The following is a 26,156-nucleotide window of genomic DNA, read 5'->3' on the forward strand; positions in this document are numbered from 1 at the left end:
GGTTACATAGAGTGTCCAGGGGGAAGAGTACCCAATTTTAGGAGGTTATTTATGGGCTAATTTTTGAGGTAGTGAAAGCTATAGCAATATCAGTCTAATTTCCTACTGATACGGAACTACACTTACTGATGACCTTTGAGACGACCTGTGTGTGTGTGTGTGTGTGTGTGTGTGTGTGTGTGTGTGCTGATATCCAAAGATGGAAATAAGGAACCGACTAGTCCTCAATTTTCTCATGTAATAATATGTTCAGTGTTGAGCGACGTCCCTAAATATGTTAATGATAGGAAAATTCGAGAAAGACAGTGTTCTGCATATTATCCAAAGAAATATGAATGCCAGGTTTCTCTATATCTAAGAAACATATATATTTTCTTTTTTCCTTTTTTTTTTGTTTTTAATGGAGATGAGGTTTATACGTCCCAAACCATATATAAAAAACGTACATTTATCTTCCTTCCTTTTTTGAGGGGTGGATGGGTGGGGGGGAAAGGAGAAAAATATTTATACCTTCCACACCACAGCTACTTACATGACCTCACTGGGATGCATCTGAAATTCAAATCCATGGCGGCGGAGAAGGCAAGAATTTCAAAGTTTGCGGTTCGCGAAACTCAACCCGCTGATCCGATATTCATTAAAGTGGAAACATACCACTGCATTATTCTTCTGAGGCGGGGACTGGGTGGGGGCGAGGTGGGGGGCGAGGCAGGGGCTGGGTGGGGCCGAGGCGGGGGCAAGGTGGGAGCGATGTGGGGAAGGAGAGAAGAGGGGAGGGGTGGGGAATGGGATGGAGAGTGATGATACTAAAGAAGAGACAGGAATTTTGCCTTTGAAAACAGGGTAAGGCGTAAAGGAACTGGTATTTATTTTAGCATCATAAGAATCCAGTGACTTATTTTCTCTCTCTCTCTCTCTCTCTCTCTCTCTCTCAAAAACAGGAAAAAAGACACCTCACCAAAGTTAATACTAATCGTGTAAAGGTAACAAGAGCAGAATAAAAAATATATATATTTTGGATTAAAGAGTAACCACATTTCTCTCCAAATCATCTAATTCCCTCTCCATATAACAACACAGTCCGAAGGTGAATTATTGAATCAGTCACCTTCACTACGTCAGAAGGTCGGGTAATGAGTAACTTTAGGAATTTCGTGGCAACCCTTACTTTTCTATTTATTCAGCGCAAAGGACGTTGATATTAAGACGACGTAAGTAGTACACAAGAATCTGTTGATGTGTTATATGCACATTAAATCGCTAAGGAAAAGATTCTACCACGTCTCCTATGCCAAACATATCCCTTAACCTCATTTGTCTCAATAACATCTAAATCACCGACTATATACAAACGCTACGTGGGCACACTGTAATATTTTTTCGAAACTGTCGCCTCAAGCACGTCACAGTTGCTCCAGCTGCCAGGGCCTGATTAGCGAAATAAAGTTATGTTGGTGCCGGCATTCCTTTCAACACTTTCAGGCGGGAAAATTGGCACGCTTGCAAGTTTGGGGCGCCCCTTTGAACAGCACTGCAAAGGGGTAATGGCCTTGAATCTTAGCCCGCGGGAGTTTTCTTGGCTGTTCCACTTCCTCTTTTACGGAAACTGTTTATAGGATCGCCTAATAGTGATTGCTTTGTGCTAAATGAATAAGTTAGTCTCGGTGAACGATTCCACATTGGTTATTCTGTTTATCATTCCATATAAGATACTGATTAGAACTGTTCATGTACTGGAAAGGATATTTTTAATGGAGGTATTCTGAATATATGCCTTGAAACAGATCAAAGAAATATTGTTTATGATGAGATACTTAAATATAGGAGTTTGTTTTATAAAGCACTGCTTTGGACTGCTAGGGGAAAATTATGACGGATGTTGTCTCAAAAGAATGAATGGCGTAATGAAAAGAAAACGAAAAGCACTACAGTGACTCGAACACATTTCTGTAGCCAAACAAAATTTAACTATCTCTCGTGTGAGGATGTTGTGTTTACCTTTCATTATATCTAACTGCGAGATAAGCACGGCACTGCGCACGTTGGATGGCGATAGCAGACATCTCCTTCACATCCTCTCCCCTCCCTCCCCTGTCTCCATATTCTTGCAGAAGGTGTGTGGTGGCACCGATATTTGCCTATAACCTCTTCAGTTCGATGATGTATTTCTGATTATCACCTTGCAATCTGCAGACGGTTTAATTAAGTTTAGGAGAGACTTTCAGAACTACAGGGGTTGCATATAGCTTTAAGTGTCCCCCTTCGCTACAAAATTTTTCCCAGTTAAATGAATTAAATCATCTGGAGTTAAAATAAATCAATGGAGTAGGTCACCTGATTCATAGGAAAAGATATTTTCTACGAATCAGAGAGAGATAGAGATGGTGTGTGAAAGTTCTAACGCAGATTATGGAAATCCAGAGCAGGAAGAGTACGTTCCTCTCATTCAGATTTACTGCAGGATCTGAGAGGCAGTGGATGAAAGGCTTCCCCACTGATCCGCCATGAATATCAACACCCGCGAACTGAGACAGACGAAACTGTGTAATGGAACTCACAAGACACCAAGGAAACCAGAGCACAGTCGTGTGGAGGAAGACATTCACATCACAGGCACATACGCAGACCCATTACCTGAGAACACCAACACTGTATTATTACCAAAATCGTTTACCAGCAGGGTCTTTCTTCAGCCTTAGAGAAATATGTGAACCCATACCAGCGAAAAGATTAATATTCAGTGCTACTTCTACTGTGGACATATGATCACTGCTTGTCGTTTTCAGTGAATAATACACACACTCAAGCACGAACTCACTCACACACACACACACACACACACACACACACACACACACACACACACACACACACACACACACATTCCACCCAACCTTAACTCAGTAAAATAACCCTCTGTCATCTCATCTCCCATCTCACAAACCCACTCTTCCCATTCCACCTCACGTACTTACCCTACCGCCCCCACCCTGCTAGCCACATCCCACCTCACCCCACCACCCCAGCCACCAGACACATCACCTTACCCCACTCTCACCCCATCATACCCCACGCTAACCTTATTCAACCACCACCCCACCCACCAGGCACATCACCTAACCCCACTTTCACTCCATTCTAATCGCACCCATTCACCTCTACCCATCCTCCCTTTCTCACTCCACCCTGACCCCAAACTCCACCGTATCACTTCACCTCACCCCCCAAACCCCGCCCTTTACCACTCCAGTCTCACACCATCCCCATCCTCCCTCTCCACTCTCACCCTATCCCCATTTTCCCTCTCCACTCGGTCATCACTCAACATCACGCGGAGGGACCAAGGACCATGTCACCTTCGTCAGACTCGGACCAAGAAGAATTTTTGGTCTCAAGCAGGGCGTGAAAGGCTTAATCAAATCACAGACGGCATACTAAAACATCCAATGGTTTAGCACGTTGCATATCACTTCGGACTGAAGTATGGAAGAAAGAATTTTATCCATCATCATCATTAACAAATCACATGGTACATAGTAAAGCATCACATGGTATATCAGTATATTAAATATGAGTCATAGTGAGAGAATGATTCCTATCATCATCATCATCATCACCCACGACACTGTAAGGCATCGCATAATATATCCGCTCATTATCATCATCAATACCACCACCACCACCACCATCATCATCGTCATCATCATTCTGATAGAGAGAGAGAGAGAGAGAGAGAGAGAGAGAGCGATGGAAGTAAGAATCTAGGTTATAAGAACGACCAAGAAGGGAAAAGGGTGAAAATGTAAAAAGGATTGGAAACTTTAAAAGGGAGGTACAAGAGGAAAGGAGTAAGGGAAAAATAAACGAGAATGAGATAGACTGACAGACGAGAAAGAGTTAAAGCAAGCCCTTGACTCTCTCTCTCTCTCTCTCTCTCTCTCTCTCTCACGCGGATAAAACTTCCTTCTCCTTCTCCTCTCTCTCACATTTCACCCTCTGGCCCACAAAACTTCGCTCATCAATGAATTTCCAGAACTTGTGACACTACCCCCTTCCCTCCATCCCTCCACCATTCTCTCCCCTCCCTCCTACCCTCCTTCCTGTTCCTTCCATCTCTACCCCCTCATTCCCTCCATCCCTCCACCTTTTCTTTGGTCCCATTATCCAGGTTCAAGTTTTTTTCATTTTTGCGGTTTCTTTTCGATGGTACTTTTTCTTGGTCACTCAACTTAAGTGGCTTTCTCCCTCCCCCTCTCTCTCTCTCTCCAAAATCGTTTCTTGCTTCAATTTTTTATCGTTCCCTTTCTATTTTTAAGATATTATGTTCATCTTTTGTCCCCAACCATGCTGTCTGTTTTTTTTTTTTTTTTTTTACATTCTATTCCATTTATAGATGCAATTCTCTCTGTCTGATTATTAACGGTATCTTTCTATGTATCCTCATACCTGTACATTTCTGTGTTTTTATCTATCTGTTTATATATCTCTGTACCTTTGTATTTATGTACCTATCTATCTATCTATCTATATATATATATCTTCCATCTATCTCTTGAAATGTTTATCTGTTTTTAAGATTATCAGTCTGTCCGTCTCCGTTAGTCCTCTATCTATTCATGTATTCCTATGGCGTCGAAGAACATATAGCCCCAATAACAGAGCTTCATGTGTCCCTCCCCATCTGAAAGGCCAAAGAACTACGTCAAAACCCGATCAGACGAAGACCCGTCCCCGGCAGAGAATTCCAATCACCGGGGCTTCGAAAGAGAGGATAAAAGAGGCAGGCGCTCTCGCATATTTACAGCAACGGCGAAGAATGACCTGGGATTGGAGAGGGAGGTGAAGGACTGGGGAGGGAAGCTGAGGGATTGCGGGGATTACTGGCTGCATTTCTTAATACATAGTTGCGATGGAGACAGAAAGGAGATGGTAAGGCAAGGAAGAGTCTAGAGTAGAATACGGTACATAAAGGAATTTTGTGTGACCGGGACAACAGATAAAGGCTATGAAGGATTGTGGAGATTATTGGTTGAATTTCCTCTCCCTTCATTAGAGATCAAGATGAATATAACCTCAGGAGATACAAAGAGAAGGATGGATTTAGAAATTTATACACATGGGATTATTACTGAAGAGATAAAACAGTTGAACAGAAGGACTGCAAAGGTTATAGTTGGATTTCTTTACGGACATTGAAGCTGGGGTGAGTCAGGAAATAATAAGGGGAAGAAAGATCAATATTCAAAACACATGGGAGTTTTGGTGAAAGGGAGAGAACGTCTGAATTGAATGAAGTGTGCAAGCCGTCAAGTACGTTAAGAGAGGCGCTTAATTTCCGGTTTCTTATAGACAAAGCGTTACGAATTTCGATTATTAGGTCGAGATTATAAAACGTACGAATGGATTTCAAACATATAACGTAGTCTGTTTACAGGTTTTTCATTTCTTTATATTTTCTTGATTTCATTATTAGTTTTTAGCCTATTAGTGGTAGGGGTCTCCACTAGATCAATGAAATCACCGTTGAAAGTAAGATATTTGCACTTGGAAAAAATTATAGCTAGGGTTAACTGAAATTTAAGTCCTTGATGATGAATACAACAGTTTGAAATTTTCTAAAAGTCCACTGTGTAATAAGCTGAATTCAGTTATAATTTCCGCTAATTCTGGCCACTCTGAGACGATTATATTTAGCTTAGGAAGAACCTCTTGTACCGAACGTCTTAATGAAGGCTTTCTCTACCTCCTTCATTAGAGAAGACACTAATGATTTGAATATCATCTTCTAGTGGTAGCAAGAATATAAAAAAAATTCTCCATTGGACTAGAAGGAGTTAACCAAAATAAAATCCTTTGAATTATCCAATAACACTCAGAGGATTGGTGATGTTCAGTCGGGGTCAGAAGTCCTGTCCCTTGTCCTGCATATGTCTCCATGTACTTTGAAAACTAGCGTCGCGAATCCACGGCAGACGACAATGATGACGGTGATCTGTATCCAAAAAAAAGTTATTAGTGTCCCTCGCTTCTCATTACCCACACACACATATATATTCGAAATCCATAGAAAGAAAGCCTGAAGATGACGCGAGAACTTTTGATGCCGACTGTACCTTATCTTGAATGTACACTGCTTTATTATTATTATTATTTTCATTTTATTGTTTATCATTCCACCCCCCCCCTTTTATTTTTCTTGTTGCTGCTCTTCCTATCTGCTTGTCCCCATAGTTTTCAAAATTCATGTCTTGTTTGTCCCAGAAGTCATTTCCAACTCAGTCTTAGGATCAAGTTTTACAGAATGCATTGGAAACTACCTGCCACCTCTTCTTCAGCGATTTATTTTTCATATAGCACCTTAGTTTCCCTTGTAAGTTATCTGTATCGTTTTAACATTGACACATTATGAATCACTGACACAGACGAAGATATTGGGGTTAAAGTACAGAATAAATCGGTAATGAAATGGTGTTACGGAATCACCAAAGTCACTTATAATACAGTCTTTCTTCCGATACCGCCTTCTCCACCCACCCAGCCACACACACACACACACACACACACACACACACACAAACTTTTACTATATTCTTACGACTACAACATGTGACAGGAGCCCGCGCTGACCTCCTTTCATGCATACTGAATAAGGGCAAGTGGTGTCTCTGAGGGTGTGTGGCTGGGCTGGGGAAAACAATGTATAATAGCCTAGCAGGATTTAAGAGCAGAATCGTATGCTCCAGAATTTTTGTAAGCATCGCCTCACCTTTTCTGTTCACCCCTTTTGTGTGTGTGTGTGTGTGTGTGTGTGTGTGTGTGTGTGTGTGTGTGTGTGTGTGTGTGTGTGTGTGTGTGTGTGTGTGTGTGTGTGTGTGTGTGTGAAATAGTCGGGGATTTTTACGACTCTGCAGTCTGGGCTATGTGAATTTAACATTTTTTTCTTTCCTTTCTTTACTTTATTAATTTTTTTCCTGCTGACTTACAGTACAAAGAGTTTCATGTGACATTCAACTACGAAATCGTAGTTAAGAGTTCAATGCATTTCACCATTAGATTTATAAACCTCCCAGTCCGCTGTACGATTTTTGTCTGCCCCTGAAAGACTTCCCAGGTTATCTGCAAACTTTTTCAGGGGGTTGTTCGCAAAGTCATTCCCTTGAGATATTTTCCCTTTGCATAAGAAATTTAATATGCAAGGCTCATAAAACTCCACGCTAAAAGAGGCGGGATAAAGCCGGGGCTCGGGCGTGGGAGAGTAAGTTTGGCGTCTCAACATTCGGCTAAGATAGTTTGGCAGTCGGCTAAGTTACTTCGGCTCTTGCAAAGTTTATAAGCTCGCAAAGTAAAGGTGCGGCATGCTTGGACGATAATTATGAGCCGCAGAATATTACCCCCACTCCATTCATTAAATACACCACACGAGAATATTAGAAAAGGAATGGAAGAACTAAGCCTTCATATATGTATTTGGTGTTTGAGGAGGTCCAGCTTATACCAACACATTTCTCGCTTGATCTTCTGCTTTATTAACTATCACAGGCTCGTATGATTCACTCTCAGCTAAATAAATTCCTCTGGCGTCAGCCGGAATGAAAAATTATAATCACAAAGCAAGATCAACTTTGATCTTGTCTTGTAACCTTGATCGTCAGCCTGTTGCGCCCAAACCAAGCATGTTCTTCGTGATAGGTCCACCAACCCTTCCATCACATTTGGGTAAAATCGAAGAAAAACTATTCATTTCAATATGGCCGGAATTATTCTCACAGTGTCGGAACAACTCTCACTGCGGCCGTGAGAGAGAATCCAGCCCTTGGATAACGAACAGTTTTCCTCCGATCATTGGTCTCCCCAAAATTGAGAGGCGTACACCCACTACGCCTCCCCCCTCCAATCCGTGCTGGAGCTCAGTGACAAAATATACACAACGAAGTATGTATTGCTCCACTATCTGGGATTATCTTATCTGTTCCAGGGACAGTGTGTTGTGGCAGTGGGAGTGGAAAATAAATGATACAGGATAGATACTGATAGCACTGACTGAACCGTATCTATAACACGCAAGAAATTGGTTGGGGGGGAGAGGGAGTGGAGCGCTATATATGTACCACCCTGTACCTCCACCTCTCACCCCAGCCAGTAGCTAAGCCTGATGGGAAAGCCGGCCCACACACTGGTTCATTTTCATCCTGTGTATATATATCAGCTGGAGATTAATTTACCGAAGCCCCTCACAATGTATGGGTTGGGGCGGCTGCAGATATAGGAGGGGATCTGCCTGGCGACCAACAGGTGAGGATTAAGTGAGAATATAGGACCGTGTGTATAGCCATATAGATAGATAGACAGAAAGATGGACACAGATACATAGGTAGTCATACATAGATACATAGAGACATTGACAGGTAAAGGATTAGACAGATAGACAAAAAAAAAACTAATTCATGAATACTGACTTCTATGACTCTTGGTTACACATCTTGCTTTACGTCAGTTCGCGTGATATATAACTAAAGACTGTAGATTTTTTCCTTTACATCATCCTGAACACCCACATGCTCGGGACTACTCTAGTATTATATTCTACCTAACCCCAGACGATTTTATTCACCTGAGAGTGAGTAAAAAAAGAGCCTGAAAGTGCAAGCAAAATATCGCTATAAAGAATGACCAGGGAAAACGTACCGGTAACAGCTTTTATCCAGCTCCAAAAACCGTGTGTGTCTGCCTGGATTCGTTGTTTTCCCTGGCCAAGTTACGCCGTGTTGGATTGGCTGTCATGGATGATTGTTTCAGTGCTACCATCCATTTGCACTCCACTGCCACCGACACCACGACCACCACTACTACCACTACCAATATCACCACCACCATTACTATCATCACCAGTATCATTACCACCAGTGCCAAAGCCATCAACACCACTACCACCACCACCACCACCGGTGCCATTACCACCACCAGTACCACCACCACCATTACTACCATCACTATCACCACCAGTACCACAACCATCAATACCACTACCACCACCACCAATACCACCACAACCACCACCACCACCCGCCTTTGTGAATGAAATACAATGGTTTTGGTAAATGAAAATGATGAAAAATTAGTTACCTTCATTTTTGTCATTCAGATTAATGACAAAATACGAAGTCTAATGAATATACTAGAGTACTGGAGGGTTAAGATGATGATGATAGCGATGATGACAATGATGATGTTGATGATGATGATGATGATGTTGATGATGATGATGATAACATTAGACAAAAAGAACCAGGCCACGAATAAAAGCCTAGTCCAGTAATTACACATAAATGGAGAGAATTCCTTTGATATCAGACAGGAAAGGACATTTATATCCGCTATGCGATCAAAAGAACGTGCTTCCTTTAGCGGGACTCAGACAAAGGACTGTAGCGGTAGACGAGTATTACTAGGAACACAGAAAGACAGGCAGACAGATAACAAACGGAAGGGAAGGATGAGTGAGGCTAGTAGAAGGGATGAGCGGAAAGATGAGTGAGGCTGGTGGATGAGTGATGAGTGACGCTGACAGATGAATGAGGCAAATATATAAAGAGAAAAGAGAAGAGATGGGTGAGACTGATAGATGGAAGAGGAGGTGAGTGGAGGTGAGTGATGATGGTAGAAGAAATGAGTAAAGAGATAAGTGATGCTGGAAGATAGAGAGATGAGTGATGCTGTTAGATAAAGAGGTGAGTAAGGTTGGTAAAGGAAGAGATCGTTGAAAATAAAAGCGAACCTAGTGGATGAAAGGATAAGTGACGCTGATAGATAAAGATATGAGCGATACTGATAGATAAAACGGTGAGTAAGACTGATAGATGAAGAGACAAGATCAGTGGATATGTCTTAATGGAAGAAATTAGCACACACGAGCAGCTGAGTGGGGGAAGTTAGGAGATGCCTTTGTCCCCTTTAAGTCTAAACAAAAGCTAACGGTACTGACTGGTGTTTCGTTGTTGCTTTCCATCTCTGTGATTTAGCTGTGTTGTAGCTGTTGTTGTTGATGATCTTATTCTTTTTCATCATCATCATCATCATCATCATCACCCTCTTCTCCTTCTTCTGCTTCTTCTACTTGTTCTTGTTCTTCATCATCATCATCATCATCATCATTATCATCGTCGTCGTGGTCGTCTTCTTCTTCATCTTCTCTTAAAGTCGCATAAAATCATCCGTCAATACCAAGAGTATAAGTAATATACGTTCTCGGATTGAGGGGGTTATCAATTCAGAGAGAGAGAGAGAGAGAGAGAGAGATTATATATGGCTTCCTCGGGTAGAAGGGGTTAACGAAGAAAAAACAGTCTGACACAGCAATACATCAGGCTGGCTACCCTTCACATGGGCTCCTGTTGTGATGACTTGCCTGCCCTTCCACCTCCATATTCATCATCCCACCACTCTCTCTCTCTCTCTCTCTCTCTCTCTCTCTCTCTCTCTCCTCTCTCTCTCGCTTGTTTATTTATTTTATCTTTATCGTTTTGCCTTCCTCCTCTCTCCTCCTTTTCTCTCTCCCTTCTTTCTTCTTTCCACGAAGCTTTTATACTTGATACTTTCTCTCTCCCCTTCCCTTTCTTCTCACTCCACCCCTCCTGCTCTCTTATTCTCCTCTCCCTCGCTCTCTTTTCGTTCTCCCTCTCCCTTCCTTATTTCACGTTTATTCTATTCGTTCTAACTCCTTTATTTCCGTCTTCCTTCTCTCCTTCTGTTCTTCTCCCCTCGTTCTCACCCTGGCTTCTTTCTTCATGTTTTTATTCTTATCGTTTCCCTATTTATATTTCTCTCTCTCTCTCTCTCTCTCTCCTCCCACTTTCCCCTAACTCCTTCTCCCTCACGCTTCCTCAACTTTTCCCTCACTTTTTCCGTCTCCATCACTCCTTCTTCCTCCCTCTCTCCAATTTCTCCTCCCTCCTCCTTCTCCTCCCTCTCACCTTTCCCAGCAAAAACCTACGGCAGAAATGGGAGAGCTGTGGGGAAGTGACCTTGACATCGCCATGGCATTCACGTTGGGATTTGCTTTCATAGGCGTTCCGGGAAGAGGGGAAGAGTGCTTTGGCTGCTGTATGAGAGAGAGAGAGAGAGAGAGAGAGAGAGAGAGAGAGAGAGAGAAAAGCTGAAGATAGGAGGTAGAAGACGAGAATAAAAAGAGAAAAATGTAGGCGTAAGGAGATAAGATTCATTACCACAAGAAAGTGAGGTGAGAGAGGGAGGGGAGTGGTGTGTGTGTGTGTGTGTGTGTGTGTGTGTGTGTGTGTGTGTGTGTGTGTGTGTGTGTGTGTGTGTGTGTGTGTGTGTGTGTGTGTGTGGGTGGGTGTGTATGCTAAGCGGAGATGCAAAGGGAGGAAAAGAGAGGAAGAGGGGACAAGAGATGAGAAGACAGAAGAAGGATAGGGCAAATAGGAAGGAGAAGAAACAACGTATTTAAAAGAGCTCAGAGGGAGGTGTGGGGAGGAAGGAAAAGGAGAGATTGTTAAAAACAGACAAGAAGAAGGAAGAGAAAAATGAGACAGAATATTACGAAGAGATGATGAGGAGAGGAGGGGAAAAGGGGAGGAAGAGAGAAGAGGAGAGAATCAAGAAGAGATGAGAGCCCGTAGAGTAGATGAAAAGAAAAGAGGATAAAGAGTATTAATCACTGCCACCCAGAAACATATATTCTACTTTAAATAATTCATAAATAAATTTAAATAAAAATAAACAAATCTCCGGACTGAAAAGGCTTAAAAGGAGAAAGAATGGGCTGGAATTACAGAAAAGAAGAGAGAGAAATAAAAGAGAGAGAGGGTGGAGAATGCAGAAAGTGGGAAGATATACAAGAGAAGGAAGAGAGAGAGAGAGAGAGAGAGAGAGAGAGAGAGAGAGATGCTGAGAACAGGAGACAGGAGAAAGAAAACAGAAAGAGAAAAATATAAGGGTGAGGAGATGCGGTTCATTACCAGAAGTGCGTGAGGATTGTGAGAGGAATATGAAGAGAGAGAGAGAGAAAGAGAGAGAGAGAGAGAGAGAGAGAGGTGAATGAAAGCGTGAGAAGATGCGATTCATTACCCACACGGGCGTGAGGATGATGAGAGAAATATTAAGACTAAGATGTGGGATATGACGGATGGAGAGAGAGAGAGAAGGGTGGGGGATGGAGAAAGAGAGAGAGACGGGGGGGAAGGGGAAGGCTGATGGAGAGAGATGAGGAAGGTAGAGAGAGAGGGAAGGACAGACGGAGAGACAGACAGATGCTGGAGGGAGGAAGAGAGAAAGAAACGGTTGCGAGGAAAAGATAAGAGGGATTTGAGAATGGAGAGGAAAAGAGAAGTGGAGGAGGAGGGGTGGACAGGAAGAAAGAATCGTGAAATTGGAAAGGAAACAAGAGGCAGTGAGAGGGTGAGATTGAGAAGAGGAAAGAGGAGTGAAAACAATAGTAGGAAAAGAAAACAGGGATATATTAGGGAGGAGAAAAGGTACGGGGAAAGTGAGGAAGGGAGTGAAAGAAAAGAGATGCAAAGATAGCAGATGATGGAAGGGACTTGAAAAGGAATAAGCAGGCGATGAAGAGGAGGGTGAAGGGAAAAAAAAAAAATATGAAGACAAAAGTAAATAAAGAAAAAGGGCGTTTTAACTTTAAGGGGAAAAAGAGGTGAAGAGGAGGATGGGGGAAGGGAGAAAAGCGATACTAGAACAAGAGTATTAAAGGAAACGGAATTGAAACTGGAATGGGAAAGGCTTGTAATAAAGGGGCAAGGAAAAGAGAAGAAGGTGATGAAGCAAATATAAGGAAGAGAGAGAGAGAGGCTTGTAAATAGAAAGATAACACGATGCCACATGGAGAGCGAGGAAAAAAGAGATGTGAGAATAAGAAAAGAAAAGGAGGACTGGAAAAAGGAAAGGGATGCAAAAAAGAGGATGAAGGTATAGTAGGGGGGAAATGAGGAAGGTGGAGCCAAGAATAATGAGATTAGAGAAGGGTGTAAGATGGGGAAAGTAAAGAGATATAGGGAAGAAGGTAGGGAAGGGAGGGAGAAATAAATATGGAGACAAAAATTCAGAGAGAGGGGGGGGGATTCGTAAATGAAAAAGAACAAGGTGAGAAGAGGTGGGTGGTGTTGCGAGATGAATATGTCAGTACTTGTGGTGGAGGAAGTGAGAAGGGAAAGAGGATGTAAAAGAGAGAGAGAGAGAGAGAGAGAGAGAGAGAGAGAGAGAGAGAGAGAGAGAGGATGACAGACAGAAACATGTAGTTAGAAATGACACACATAAAGACACAAGAGAGGAAAGCGACGGAGAGATGGGGGGGGGGGGATATTTACAGGGCAGAGGGAGAAAGAAAGAGGAATGAGAGTGAGCAAAAGGAATCGAGGAGAAGGTGAGGGTAGATGAAACGAACTGGAGGCAGAACATTTTTTTTTCTTTTTTTGTATATCTAGTGGTCTGGCTCATCGTTTTCTGTAGAAGCCTTACACACACACACACACACACACACACACACACACACACACAGACTGAATACACGCTAGGGTTATCTCAGTTCATCAGAGTGTTCCTTGAGTCATCTTGGATCGAACTCGGATCTTCTTGGACACCAGACCACTTCCCTGACCACTTGACCCCTTAGTTCCCCTCCTCGTAATAATTTCGAGTACAGGTGATAATGAGCACATTCCAATGCAGGTATATGCAAATGCCGCGTCCATTAAAGCCGTCCGTTGTTAATATGCATGTATGTATGAATATCAGCTACGCTCGGATGCTGGTGACGTAAGGCCTGTTTCAGTTTTAGAGGATTGGAAATAGATGATTAATGTTAGTGTGAAATGAAAGTCAAAAACAAAATGGGGGAAGGTATATAAAACTAGAGACAATAATACGCTTGACTACTAGAGTACATAACAGTGCCACTCAGACACTGGTGAAGTAAGGCCTGTCTCATTTTCAAACGACTGGGAATATGGGAATAATGTTAGCGTAAATGAACACAGACAACTTAATGTGGTAAAGGAGATACAATACAGTTTGGCTCTACGACATGCAGCCTTATTTTGAATGCCATTATATACAAGGTAAATATGAGTGTTGTTCTTCTTGTTGTGGTTGTAGTTGTTATTGTTGCTGCTGTCAGTAACGCAGAATCTTTTCTTTGTATGTATCAGTGTATGTTGTCAATCCAGAATGTTATGAAACTCTGCTGCAAGTTCGGTGCAGTTCGATCAAAGGTCAAAGTCACGTGTCAGATAAAAAAATAATAATCCGCGTCCTGAGTTGGATACATTATAACTAATCGCCCAATCCTTGGCGTCTGTCTCCCTACTTTTCCATTAATCCATTTTCTCCTCTTCCCTCGTCCCCTGTAGCCAGCTCTCTGCTATTTTTTCGTCTGTTTTCCCCCTCTTTTTCGTCTCCTCTTTCTTCCCTTCCTGCAGAGGTGAGAGTGGAATACGTGCCTATCAGAGCCTCTCCCTCCACCATAAGAACCTCAGTGTGCGACTCAACATCGTCTACATTGTTTCACGGATTTGTTGAACACCCACTCGATGCCCCCTCTTCTAGACTCTTGAATTCCGTCCCCACATGATGTCAGTGTAGGTTCCTGCCCGAGACTTGAGACCTGGTTGTAGGAGAGAAGCTTTATAAATTAAGATTTAGCATATACACAAAAATCACAATTGTATGAATGTTTAGGCTAGGGGCTCTATTCTCATGGGGTTAGGAGGCTTCCAGGAGGCTTTTCTAGGTGCTGGATAGGGACTCCTTCATGTGATGGCACCGATATGACCGGGCGGATCAACTGCCTAGTTATACAAACGTCCCTAAACTACTTCCATATCCCCACAAAGGAGGCTGGTGGATTTAGGAAGGACAGTTTAAGTCTGTAGTCTAGTGGGTTCACATTTCAGATGAACCTTGGGATACTGCTACTACTACTACTACTACTAGCGCCTCTCAGACCTCCATATTCATTCAAGTGTTGTTTGTAGCATTTTCATCTCGATATCCATTGCATAAGTAACAAAGAAGTGAACATCGGCTTCTCATATGCAGAAATAAGCTCATAAGGAAGACGTGTTAAAGTGCAACGTAGTCCTGCAATAATATTACCCTATTCCCAGCCTCTAACAACGAACAAATTAAAGGGGCGAGGTATCTCAGTAGGCTCGTGTAGGGTTGGTTAATGCATATCATTTGTGTAAGTTTATGGTATAGATTTTAATACCTTCTTTTCTCCTAATCTATATGAGTAAAAGTCGGTACCGGTAACTTTTTAGACAGAACTCTGCATTTTAGAAGGGACGAGAGTAGAGACGCTGAGGGAGAGGTGAAGAGGGTGTTCAGCGAAATAGTTTACTCCTTTTGATCCTCAGCAATCCCTTTCTTTTTAAAAATAATGCAAATTTATATAAACCACAGATAGCTGGTAACAAAACAGTGTCTTGAGCCTCTCTATGACTTCTGTGACTAATTCTAAATTGAATAAAGTCATATGATCTTAACTGGAATGAAAAATTAAAATTGTCCCGACCGTGAAAGAGTTAACGTCAGGCCATAACGTATGATATTATTTATGAGAGATGTGCTGTATCTGCTCTCATCACTGTCCTCGAGTCAGCACCTCATTATCTGGGGCTGATACCACTATGATCAGAGAGAGAGAGAGACAGACAGACAGACAGACAGACTGGCAGGGAGAAGGGGGGAGGAGGAGGTAACAGGAGTTCCTTGTTTTTATGTCTTTTTTGCATAAACCTCAATATCAGAAAAACAAAGAGACTTCAAATGGCGAAAAACCCGACCGCATGAAGCATTGTTCATAGAGACATTAAAGAGAAACAGCCGCCGGGATGCGAATAAAAATATCTTCACTTCAAAAATCCCAACACAAAGGTTCCCAAATTGGATGGAGAGGAGAGAGAGGGAGTAGGTACAATGCTGAGCCGCCGACATAATTCCAGTATTCCTAAAGACAACAAACGAATAAATGAAAAAACAACAAAAACAGGAGCTGTGAGACAATAGCATCGTCCTATTGATTGGATAGATAGGTAGAATGACAGACAGACAGACAGACAGGTAGAAAGATAGACAGATAGATAGATAAACATAGCTGTACTGACCTACAAAAGTTAATGTTCTATGTTTGGTTTAGGAAACTCCCTAATTTCTCTCTGCCTTTTTACCGGGATATTTTTGCATATGACACGTTTTTATTCTTTTATACATTCTTTGTTCTATTTACTTCGAAAAGAAAGAGACAGAAATAAAGTAACATACAAAACAACAACGTTCACTGTACGAGTATAATGGAAGAAGTGTTGGAGAGCCTTGTGAGGAGATGTAAATTAGTCTATAGAAAACGGAAAAAAAAATTACATTACTGAGGTTAGTTAGTCTGGCAGGGTTAACTCGGCTAAGTGATGCCAGGCGGGATAACGCTGCACTGGCTAATCACATTCCCACGTCCCCCTGTCAAGAGATCACCCGTCTCCCCCGGTCTTCCTCCACTGCCCATCCACAAGCGCGCCATTCTCACTCTTACCCCACATGCACCCCACTTTCACCCCACTGATCTCCACAAGGAACACTTACTCCCCACACGCACCCCATTGTTAACCACTGCGATTTACAAACACCCCTTTAACCATCCCAAAAGCATCTACTGTCACCCCACGTGTACACTCCTCTAACCCCCCTACACACACATCTCTACCCCCACACCCACTTTCCTGTTATCCACAAGCACCCCTTTACTCCCCCCCCCCCAGACACCCCACTGTCTTCACAAAAGCACCCATACACATCCCACCTGCTCCAGCACACACACACACACACACACACACACACACACACACACACACACACACACACACACACACACACACACCTCCATCTCTTACACACTCTCCTCCATCTCTTCCCTTGCAGTGCTAATACACCAACTTTATTTGTGAAGATCGCTATTGTCAGGGGCAACACGTACAAAATGCACTTACAGAGAAGTATAATCACAGACACTACGTTGGACGAAGCTCGCAATTAAGGCCCTTTCAATCTAATGCCGTATTTTTGGTTCATTCTGGATACTCTCAGACGCCTTTATTGTCCTTCAGGGTTCATGAAAGCTATATTAAGCTCTCCTGTGAAAACTACCTCCTAAGCAGAGTAAAATCTTCAGATCGCAAAAATTAAATAGAAAAATACGAAATCGGAATTTATAAAGTTAAACGGGGGTGATGGAATGTGCGGGAAGTTTATGAGGAAAAGGGGAGGACAGGGAGGAAATTAGAAAATGTGTTTTAATTAAGGTACGGTGAGAATACCGGAGGAAGGGGTGGCGAGAAGGAAGAAGAGTAGGCAAATAGCACTGAGAGGAACATTAAGGCTGATGGAGAAGGGAGGGAGTTTCCAGTAAAGGAAGAGGGTACTGATAGATAATGTAGTTGATGTGCCTGCATATCAACGAAAAGTATCCCAAACATAGTAAGGTTCGGTGAAAATGTATAAAGCTCACTGAGGGTTCCATGGTTTCCACTTTAATAAAGCACACGTTAATGGTTCGTTCACTCTACCAACATCATCGCCAAAAGTGAATGTGGAAGAGGAAACTGAGAATTGAAAAGTTTCGTATGGAAGTGGTACGGTAAGTGAAAAAGTTTTGTTGGTTTGCATTTTAACTCATCCAGTCCAGTTACGTCCTATTTCATTTTTTCTTGATGCTACCAGATAGTTTTCCTCAGGTTAGACGGGCCCCCTAGTAATAGTAATAGAAGCAGTAGTAGTAGCAGCAGCAGCAGTAGTGGTAGTAGTAGTAGTAGTAGTTGTAGTAGTAGTAGTATAGTAGCTGCTGCTGTTGTTCTTGTTGTTGTTGCAGCCCCAGATTCATCTAAAACGTGAATAAGTGGACTACAGAATGAAAATGTCCTTCTTCTGCCACCCTCATCATCTTTGAGAGGGAGGGGATTGAGGGAGGTTGTATAACCAAGTAGCTCCAACGCCTGATCATATTTGTGCTGCCGCGTGAAGGCGTCGCCCATCACCCATTCCCCAAAAGATGATGAAGGCTACAGGTAACCCCTCCAGTTTTAAATGACTCTTAAAGTGAATAAAACACGTCGCTGGCTTCCAATGTTATGCTCCTGTTATCTTAACTTCGCCCGGATTTTTTCCTTTTACACAGTATTTCACGTATGTTAATGTCGGGAAAAGACAATTCGATGGCTTCACATCCTTTCCATCGCACTTCTTCGTGACTAGCTCCGTATTCTAGTGCTAATCTATTGTTACAACTCAGCACTGCATGTGGAGAGATGGCGACTTTGGGCCAAGGAAGAGTGAAATGATTAAAGCAAAGAATAGCGAGTAAGGAAACATTCTTAAGACTGGGTTTCCTTACTCCTCTTTGTTTAAATCTCCCGGGAAATTAGGAGATCTTGTACTAGGAAGCCCACCCCATGATTTATATCTTCTTTCTTTCTTTCCTTCTTTCTTTTTACAAACCTTTTACTTTTCCATTCAAACGGACCCTCCGTTTACTTTCTGGAATCTTAACCTTTTCAGCCCGACAACTTTTTTTTTTTTCCATGTAGGTCTACTGTATTCAACGACAGACTCACTCAGCTCATCAGCCCCTCGTTCCTCGTAATGAAGGAGTTAATGACAGGTGTATCTAACCTCTTAAGTTCGAAGTCTTGTCGTTGTGCCTCCAAGCTTATTTGAACATGAACTCCGTGGACTGCAGGACAATTTTATCAGTTGCTCTTTCACAGCAATCCATCCTCCTCCTATCGAGGGATAGGGAGGGAGCTGAGGGTCGTTTGTATAGCCAGGGACCTAAACCACTTTGTTATATCGGTGTCACCACGTGGAGGCACCTCGAAAAGCATACCAAAGCTGATTAAAACTGCCAGAGATCAAAAATTTCCATCAAAAATGTTTATCAGAGTGGAGGTTAACTTTCTTCTTAGTTAAAAACCCTTGTAGATTTATTAAATCTATACCGGTACACTCTCCATCAGCTCTGGCCTAATATCGGGAGAAAATTGCGCTCCCCGTTTTCTATATGATGGTCGAGCACAGAAAATTAATAGCGATAACTCAGCCAAATTGCTTAAGTCAGATACAGCGCATGGTGGTGGTGGTGGTGGTGGTGGTGGTGGCGGTGGTGGTAGTGGTGGTGTGTGTGTGTGTGTGTGTGTATATGTGTGTGTGTGTGTGTGTGTGTGTGTGTGTGTGTGTGTGTGTGTGTGTGTGTGTGTGTGTGTGTACGTCCGAGCGTCCTCCTTGTGTGTGTGCCAGCATGTGACACGAGAAAGAGAAAAGGGGGAGGAGGGGTGAAGCCGGCAGCAGGTGCAAGAGGGTGACAAGCAAGAGCGCGCCATTTATCTCACTGTCGTATCCTGCTTGTCTCTCTATCGCTTTTTAGCCTTCATCCAAACTTGCTTGGTTCTCTGATCGCCCTGCCTTTCTCGTGTCCTCCTTGTTCTGGCTGGAGGTTATTCTGGACACCTAAAGTCCAGTAATCCGGTTCTGGTGGATATTTAATGGCGTGGAATTGTCCGTATTTTTTTTTTTTTTTAGGGCGGGGAAAATATTAATGTTGCAATCATTGTACCTTTGGCTTCTTTCTGCACAAAAAAAAAAAAAAAAGTTTTGTTGTTGCTTAACCTGGGTCTGTCTTGACAAGCAGATTCGTCGGCCACGGGTAAATTATTGTTTCTGTAGGCTTGTCGTGCAGGCACAGTGAAGTGCATACACCATGAAATGATCCTCGCTCCCTTGTGGTAGATAACTCCTCACCAGGGTTGGACCAGGGCCAGTGGCGTCACCAGGGGTCAGATTTTGGGGGGGCTGTAGTTCTGGTGTAGGTAGAAAGGGGGGGGGGGTGCGAGCGAAGCGAGCCTATGCAGCTGGGGGGTACAAGGGGGCGCTGTAAGCTTCCCCGGAAAATTTTTCGGAAATTGAGCAGTTCTAGGGGCATTTTTGAGGCCTATAGATGAAGAAAAAGTAAAATAAGGTCTCAGGCTATTAATAAGAAACTTAAAGGACACATGAATATTGATGGGCCTAATACCAGGTATCACTAAGCCTTATGATATAATGTGTACAAGGTAACTGTATAAAGCTTTTTTGCAGATAATAGTTTTTCTTCAGTTGCTAGTATTATGTGGTATCATAACGGTTTCTTAGTCTTACCATATCAAATTTGAAATTCAACGAAGCTCTTTATTCAATGTATATAGATATAATTGCCAAGATTTATCTTCCATTACCGGTACTGTGATAGGAAAACAAAGCCATTCACAAAAAAACAAAAATTATAAAACAGATCTCGTCCCGGTTCTTCAGCAGGTATATCAAGGTTATCACTTGTGCTGGGCGGTGGCTAAAAAAATAATGAGAAAATATAATATATATATTAGAGAGAGAGAGAGAGAGAGAGAGAGTTTTAGCCTACTTTCCCACTCTGTACATTTAGGACAATATAGTTGCAACAATGAGAAATAACCTAGGCCTAGTCAATTTAAAAATAAATCAATAAAAAAAAAAAACTGGCCTAAGCTTCATAAAATGACTACTGAAATAGTTTGATATAGGGCTACTTACACATGTCTGAATGGGTTCAGCTTTGGGGTTATCTGGGGTTGCTTCTTGCACCTCATTCCCAATAACAGCCACTTTTTCTTGGCATTCATCTGAGTCATCTTTGGAGGTGCGGGTGAGAAAGAATTTCCTTATGTCACACTGTCCCTGAGGATTTTTAGATGACCTTTTCATCACTTGAGTGGCTGCTGGCTGATATCCGCAAATGTATTATTGTAGAATAGCCTATAAAAGGGAAATGACATTCAGTTCTGACAGTCGAGTGTCGACTGAACCAAGTACTGCTGACTCTTTGTATAGAGTATAGGCTAGATCTCATATCTGTAAAAACAAAAATGAACAGGTAAAGTGAGGTGGCTAGCAATATACCGGAACGTAGTAACGTCTAAACAGCCACTGAAACCAATACATTCAAATAAAACCGAAAACAACACAGGATTTAGCCACAGTTCACAGACACTTCTCAGGGTAAACAAACATTCCGAGTTCCGATACTCTGAACATTCGAATTTGTGAAAAATTGCATAGATCATGCCTGTATTAATAAAAACTTCTAGAAGTACTCCTACAATTACTACTAAAAGTGGTTGTAGCTGAGAGTTGGTTCTAAAAGTTCCTCCTAGGAGGACTTGTAGTAGTAATTTCGCTCCTACCATGAAGTGTTACCAGCACAAAGAATCTCTGCTTAATATATTTAAAAAATTACCATTACAAAGACTTAGAGTATCAGTATGTAGTTTAAAAATGAAAAACTAGTTTTTATATACAGAAACAACATCTATTTGACCTTATATTATGATTCTTTACGAATGTCGATGAAATGGATAAAATGTAAACACATCGTGTGGTCAGCTGATCGTGCCTGCTACCAACGGGGCATCGTGTGTACATGGTACAGTGACCGTCAACAATGGCACAATTTCAAGATTCCACGGCTGCAGGTAAGTTCAGGAGAAAGAAACTGGATGGAGGGAGTGTACGAGGGACCTTCGCAAACCTCTTAACAATGTGTGGAGCAGTTAGAGCATAGGGTGTTCCGTTATCACATTGCTCACTGATGGCTGCGATGGTCCAAAGTCATCACAAGTACACGGCTGCATTTTTCCAGTTGCAAGGTACCTAAATAGTATCAACACTTTCATCTCGGGTGTGAGAGGATGGTTTCAATGTGTGGGTCTTTCCAGTACATCTCTTACTAAATCAATAATAAGCAGAATGCCCTCACGATCGAAACGGTACATTCTTACAAGTTCTTGATCATCATATTCCATGAATGCATCCTTCCGAGCTCGAAAATTTCTGCGTGGTGGATGGTGTCGGTCAGCCATGGTCTATGTAGTCTTGTCTCTTGGTGTTTGAGGGACGCAGCTACTGTGATTACTGTCACTAAAAACCCTCCTAACTCCTTAAAAGTCCTTGTGGAGGACTTTTATTTTTTAGCGATTTTACGATTAAGCTTAGGAGTTGAAAGTAACTTTTAGGAGTACTTCTAGAAGTTAGGAGCCAAATTTCACTTTGAGAGGAACTTTTACTCCTAGGAGTTTTTATTAATACGGGCACTGATATTTTAGACTGCATAATCCAATTTTAAAGATCCGTGATTAATATATACCATATTATATATTGTAAATATATAATAAGTCTGATAAATGTAATACAATCTTGCATTCTTTGTGCAATAAATATATTTCAAAGAAAACCAAGCTTGGAAAAAGTATATGGGAAACTAACTATTATGATTTGAGTCATAGGTTTACGTAAATTGTGAATAACTAATCACATTATATAGCTATAAATAATATTGTATTAAAGTAATATGGATGCACGAATAAAAGTGGATTGGCGGTAGGGGGTTGGGGGAAAGCTAGGAGGGTCAATGCCGAGCTGCAAGCATACTATGTAAGCTGGTGATTTTTTATTATTATTATTTTGGGGGGCTGCAATTTTTTGGGGGGCTGAGTCCTTGATTTGGGGGGGCTAAGCCCCCCTAGCCCCCCCCTTGGTGACGCCACTGAACAGGGCCCTTGCCAAGACAAGGTGCATGATGCATGGAAATACATCAAAACCAGGAAGGACAGGGAAAAACAAACGGAAAAAACAAACGGGGAAAAACAAAATGGATGACAGTACACTGAAATTGCTGGACAATATGTATCTTTTTTATTCTCCAGTACTCTACCCAACTCTCCTCGTCATGTCGACTACCTCTCTCCTCCCCCGTTACCCCAGGCATCGATTACTTGTTTTTCACAGTGTTCTGAAAACTCTGGAAAGTAATTTCCTTTTTTATTTATTTATTTTTTTTTTTTGCTTCTTCCACCCACTGCTCCACTCTTTTATCAAATGAATCCCCTCCCCATCTTTCACAGCAAATTCAAAACTTAGACGATATCATCTGTTTCTGCATCTTCCCGCTTGCGTATCCATGTCACTGACTCTTAAAGGAGTTGTGTTTGTTATAACCTAGTCAGTACCATCCTCAAAAGGACCAGTTGGTCTGTTGGTGTTTGCTTTCCTTTGTACTCATCACACACACACACACACACACACACACACACACACACACACAGTCCACTGTTCCCTAGCCTCTCACTCTCATCTCCACTCTTTGTTTTCTGCGGCCTTTCTCATCAGTCTTCCCTCTCCTTTTCCTCTCTTCTTTTTTCCTCTCCTCTCCTCTTCTCTCTTCTCCTCTCCTCTCCTCTCTTTTTCTTTCCTTTTTACTCATCTTTCCTCTTCTCTCCTTTCATCTCTTTGTTCATCTTCCCTACTCCCTCGTCTCTCATCCTTATCAGCAAGCATTCCTCTCATCTTCCCACCTACCTCTCTTCTCTTCTTTTCTTTTCACTTCCTGTGTTGTTTTATTGTTAATTGCATAGCATAAACTGAGAAAGTCTTCTTTTCGATAACCTGAGAGCGAGAAAGAGAGAGAGAGAGACTAAAATTTTAACTGATATTTGGCGTATATTACTACGCTCATCATATACCGATAGTGACTCCAGGTCAGTGGAAAACAGACCTCTCCCCATATTTTCCTCTCTCTCTCTGTCTCTCTCTCTCTCTCTCTCTGTCTCTCTCTCTCTCTCTCATACGTGCTGCCTAAAATTCTGGACATTGTCAGTTTTGAGAGTCCTCCTCGTCGCTGATTAGAGGAGAGACATAAAGGACACGGCCAGGGAATATCTGGCAGTGTGGTAACCCAGGCACGGAAAAAAAAAAAAAATTCTTTTTCACTTCCCTCTTTTTTTCGATTGTGCATAGATCCCCCAGGTTTTGTGTGTAGTGGGGGAAGGTGATGGGGTGTTTGTGGGAGGGGAGGGTGTTGGCGTGTGTGTGTGTGTGTGTGTGTGTGTGTGTGTGTGTGTGTGTGTGTGTGTGTCTTGAATATGAGTGTATAGCTGTGTAGGTCATGAAACAAGGGACTCTGATGGTAGGTCTCTTAATTTTCTTCTTTCCCATTCATGTTTCTGGATCCCTCCCATCGCATTGATTAGAGGGAAATGGGGCTGTATTGATGATAATGATGATGACAGCACAGAACAGTCATGAACTCTTTCAGCCCGAGGACACTCTTTTCGCATAACTCCTACTATCCCCAGTCAATATTACTCAGCTTAAGTAAAATGTATCGAAATGGAGGGATTAAACAGAGCCTTCAGTAACCCTTTCACCATAAGATCTTCCTCTGAGATATATATATATAAGTTTTTGATGTTGATAAAGAAAACATTAAGAAGTCACCATCGTTGTGAAGGGAATAGAATTACTGTTCCATTACTGTTGCCGAAGACCTGATCGTCGAGTCCAACCCTAGCAGAGATCCTGTTACTTACCACGGCGTTTTCTGTTGATCCGTTGTAAGAAGACTGTTCCCTGTGTAAGGCCGACTAAAGTTAACAGCACTCTTACAGACTTCTTCTTCCTGTGTTTGCAACTGTACTCACCTGACTGTGCTTGTAATTGTACTTCCCTTCCTGTGTTTGTATCTGTACTCAATATGATCCTTTTTTATTTTTTTCCCTGTTTTTGGGTTGGTGTATCCCTTTGCTGTCATGTCCCCTTCTTGCTTGACCATCAACGGCAAACGTTCCCAAAGTTCTGAGGCTTATAGTAAATGCAAGGTAAACAGATGAGTAAATGGTCATCATCATCATCATCATCATCATCATCCGGAGCGCCTTTCCCTAGGGCAGGGTGAGAGTAGCAACGTCCAGACAGCCCAAGCCCAAGCTTCCATTCACTCATCATTCAAGCCTTCGAACTCCTGGCTCCATCAGATAGGCCAAAAAGAATTCACCGTTCTGTAACTTCACAAATACCTATAGTAAATAAAAAAAAAAAAAAAAAAAAAAAACTAGGAAATCTTTAATTTTTACTCTCTCCCAGCTACGTGTAATTTCACAATATTATACTCAGTTTAGGAAGATAATTTCGTAGTTAGGGGTTATTGAAAGCTACATGTATATTGAAAGCTACATGTATATCTAACTCCTCCAGCTCCACAAAATCTCGTCAAAGACTGATAAAATCGTCAATTCACTGAAGATAGTAACAGTGCAGAAATACACTACTTATTGAATGACACAACAACATCAAGATTTTTTCTCATCTTCACTACTTTTTTCATGCTATCTTCTGACAATTTTGTTCACCTCATCATAGGGCTCTTGGGCTTATGGGGTAGATCCAGCCTTCAAAAACCCTAAAATACGAGTTACTTTTCCTAAGCTGAAAAAAAAAAAAAAAAATCGTCGGGAGGTAGCAAGAGAGGTGTAAGAATGTACAGTACGTCTCCAGATCTGAGGTGTGTGTGTGTGTGTGTGTGTGTGTGTGTGTGAGAGAGAGAGAGAGAGAAAGAGAGAGAGAGAGAGATGGTGGGGGTGTGGTTACGTGAATGAGACTGGAGTAAAGGTGAGACTGTCAGTACACTCCAGCGCCCCGCGAAGATAGTTCCAGTCTCCCACCCTCCCTCCTTGCCTGCAGCGCCATCCTGTCGATTCACTTCCTGTAACTTCCAAGGAGAGGAGAGAGGTTTATATTCTTTAGCTTTCCGTCTTTGTCCACTGAGCCTTTTGTTGATTAGAACGGCTGTGTGACTATTTACAGCTGTTTTATCATATTTTCTACCGACCATTATATTAAGCCAGAAAAACATATTGCCGTGTCTGATCTCGTTGAAAAATCCTTTAAGATACACATGGACTATGTATATATATATTTTTTCACTTTCATTTGTAGCTCATTGTACATAACTAAGTGGCAGAATAAGACACTGCAACGGCTCCACAACCTTTCATTGGCACTTCTTTAGGATTAGTTTCATATTCCAGTGTTAAGATACTGTCGCAGCTCAAATTCAAGGAGATTTGACAATTTTAGGCCAAATTAGAGTAAAAGGCGTATAGTTGTAATACTTTTTTTTTTTTTCAACAGTAACGTCTGCTTAGTACTCAAGAACAGTAAAGCATAGTCTGGAGTCGTAATTCTCGTATATTTTGCTTATTATCCCTTGATTATCCCTTCTGTGTTACTTTTAC

The 26,156-nt window shown here is 42.0% G+C and overlaps 1 protein-coding gene across 1 annotated transcript in view; it reads left to right on the forward strand.

Annotated features, from left to right (window-relative positions):
- The window catches only part of LOC145413767 (uncharacterized), a 103,335-nt gene that overhangs the window by 74,048 nt on the left and 3,131 nt on the right, over positions 1 to 26,156 (forward strand). Inside the window, exon 6 of the mRNA XM_080283423.1 lies at positions 21,472 to 21,560. Within this exon, the coding sequence (XP_080139549.1) occupies positions 21,472 to 21,560 (89 nt within the window). The remainder of the gene's footprint in view (positions 1 to 21,471; positions 21,561 to 26,156) is intronic.

The sequence above is a fragment of the Coenobita brevimanus genome, chromosome 97 (genome assembly GCF_032717465.1).
Source record: "Coenobita brevimanus isolate Jiangsu-jjx chromosome 97, ASM3271746v2, whole genome shotgun sequence".
NCBI classification, from domain to species: Eukaryota; Metazoa; Arthropoda; class Malacostraca; order Decapoda; family Coenobitidae; genus Coenobita; species Coenobita brevimanus.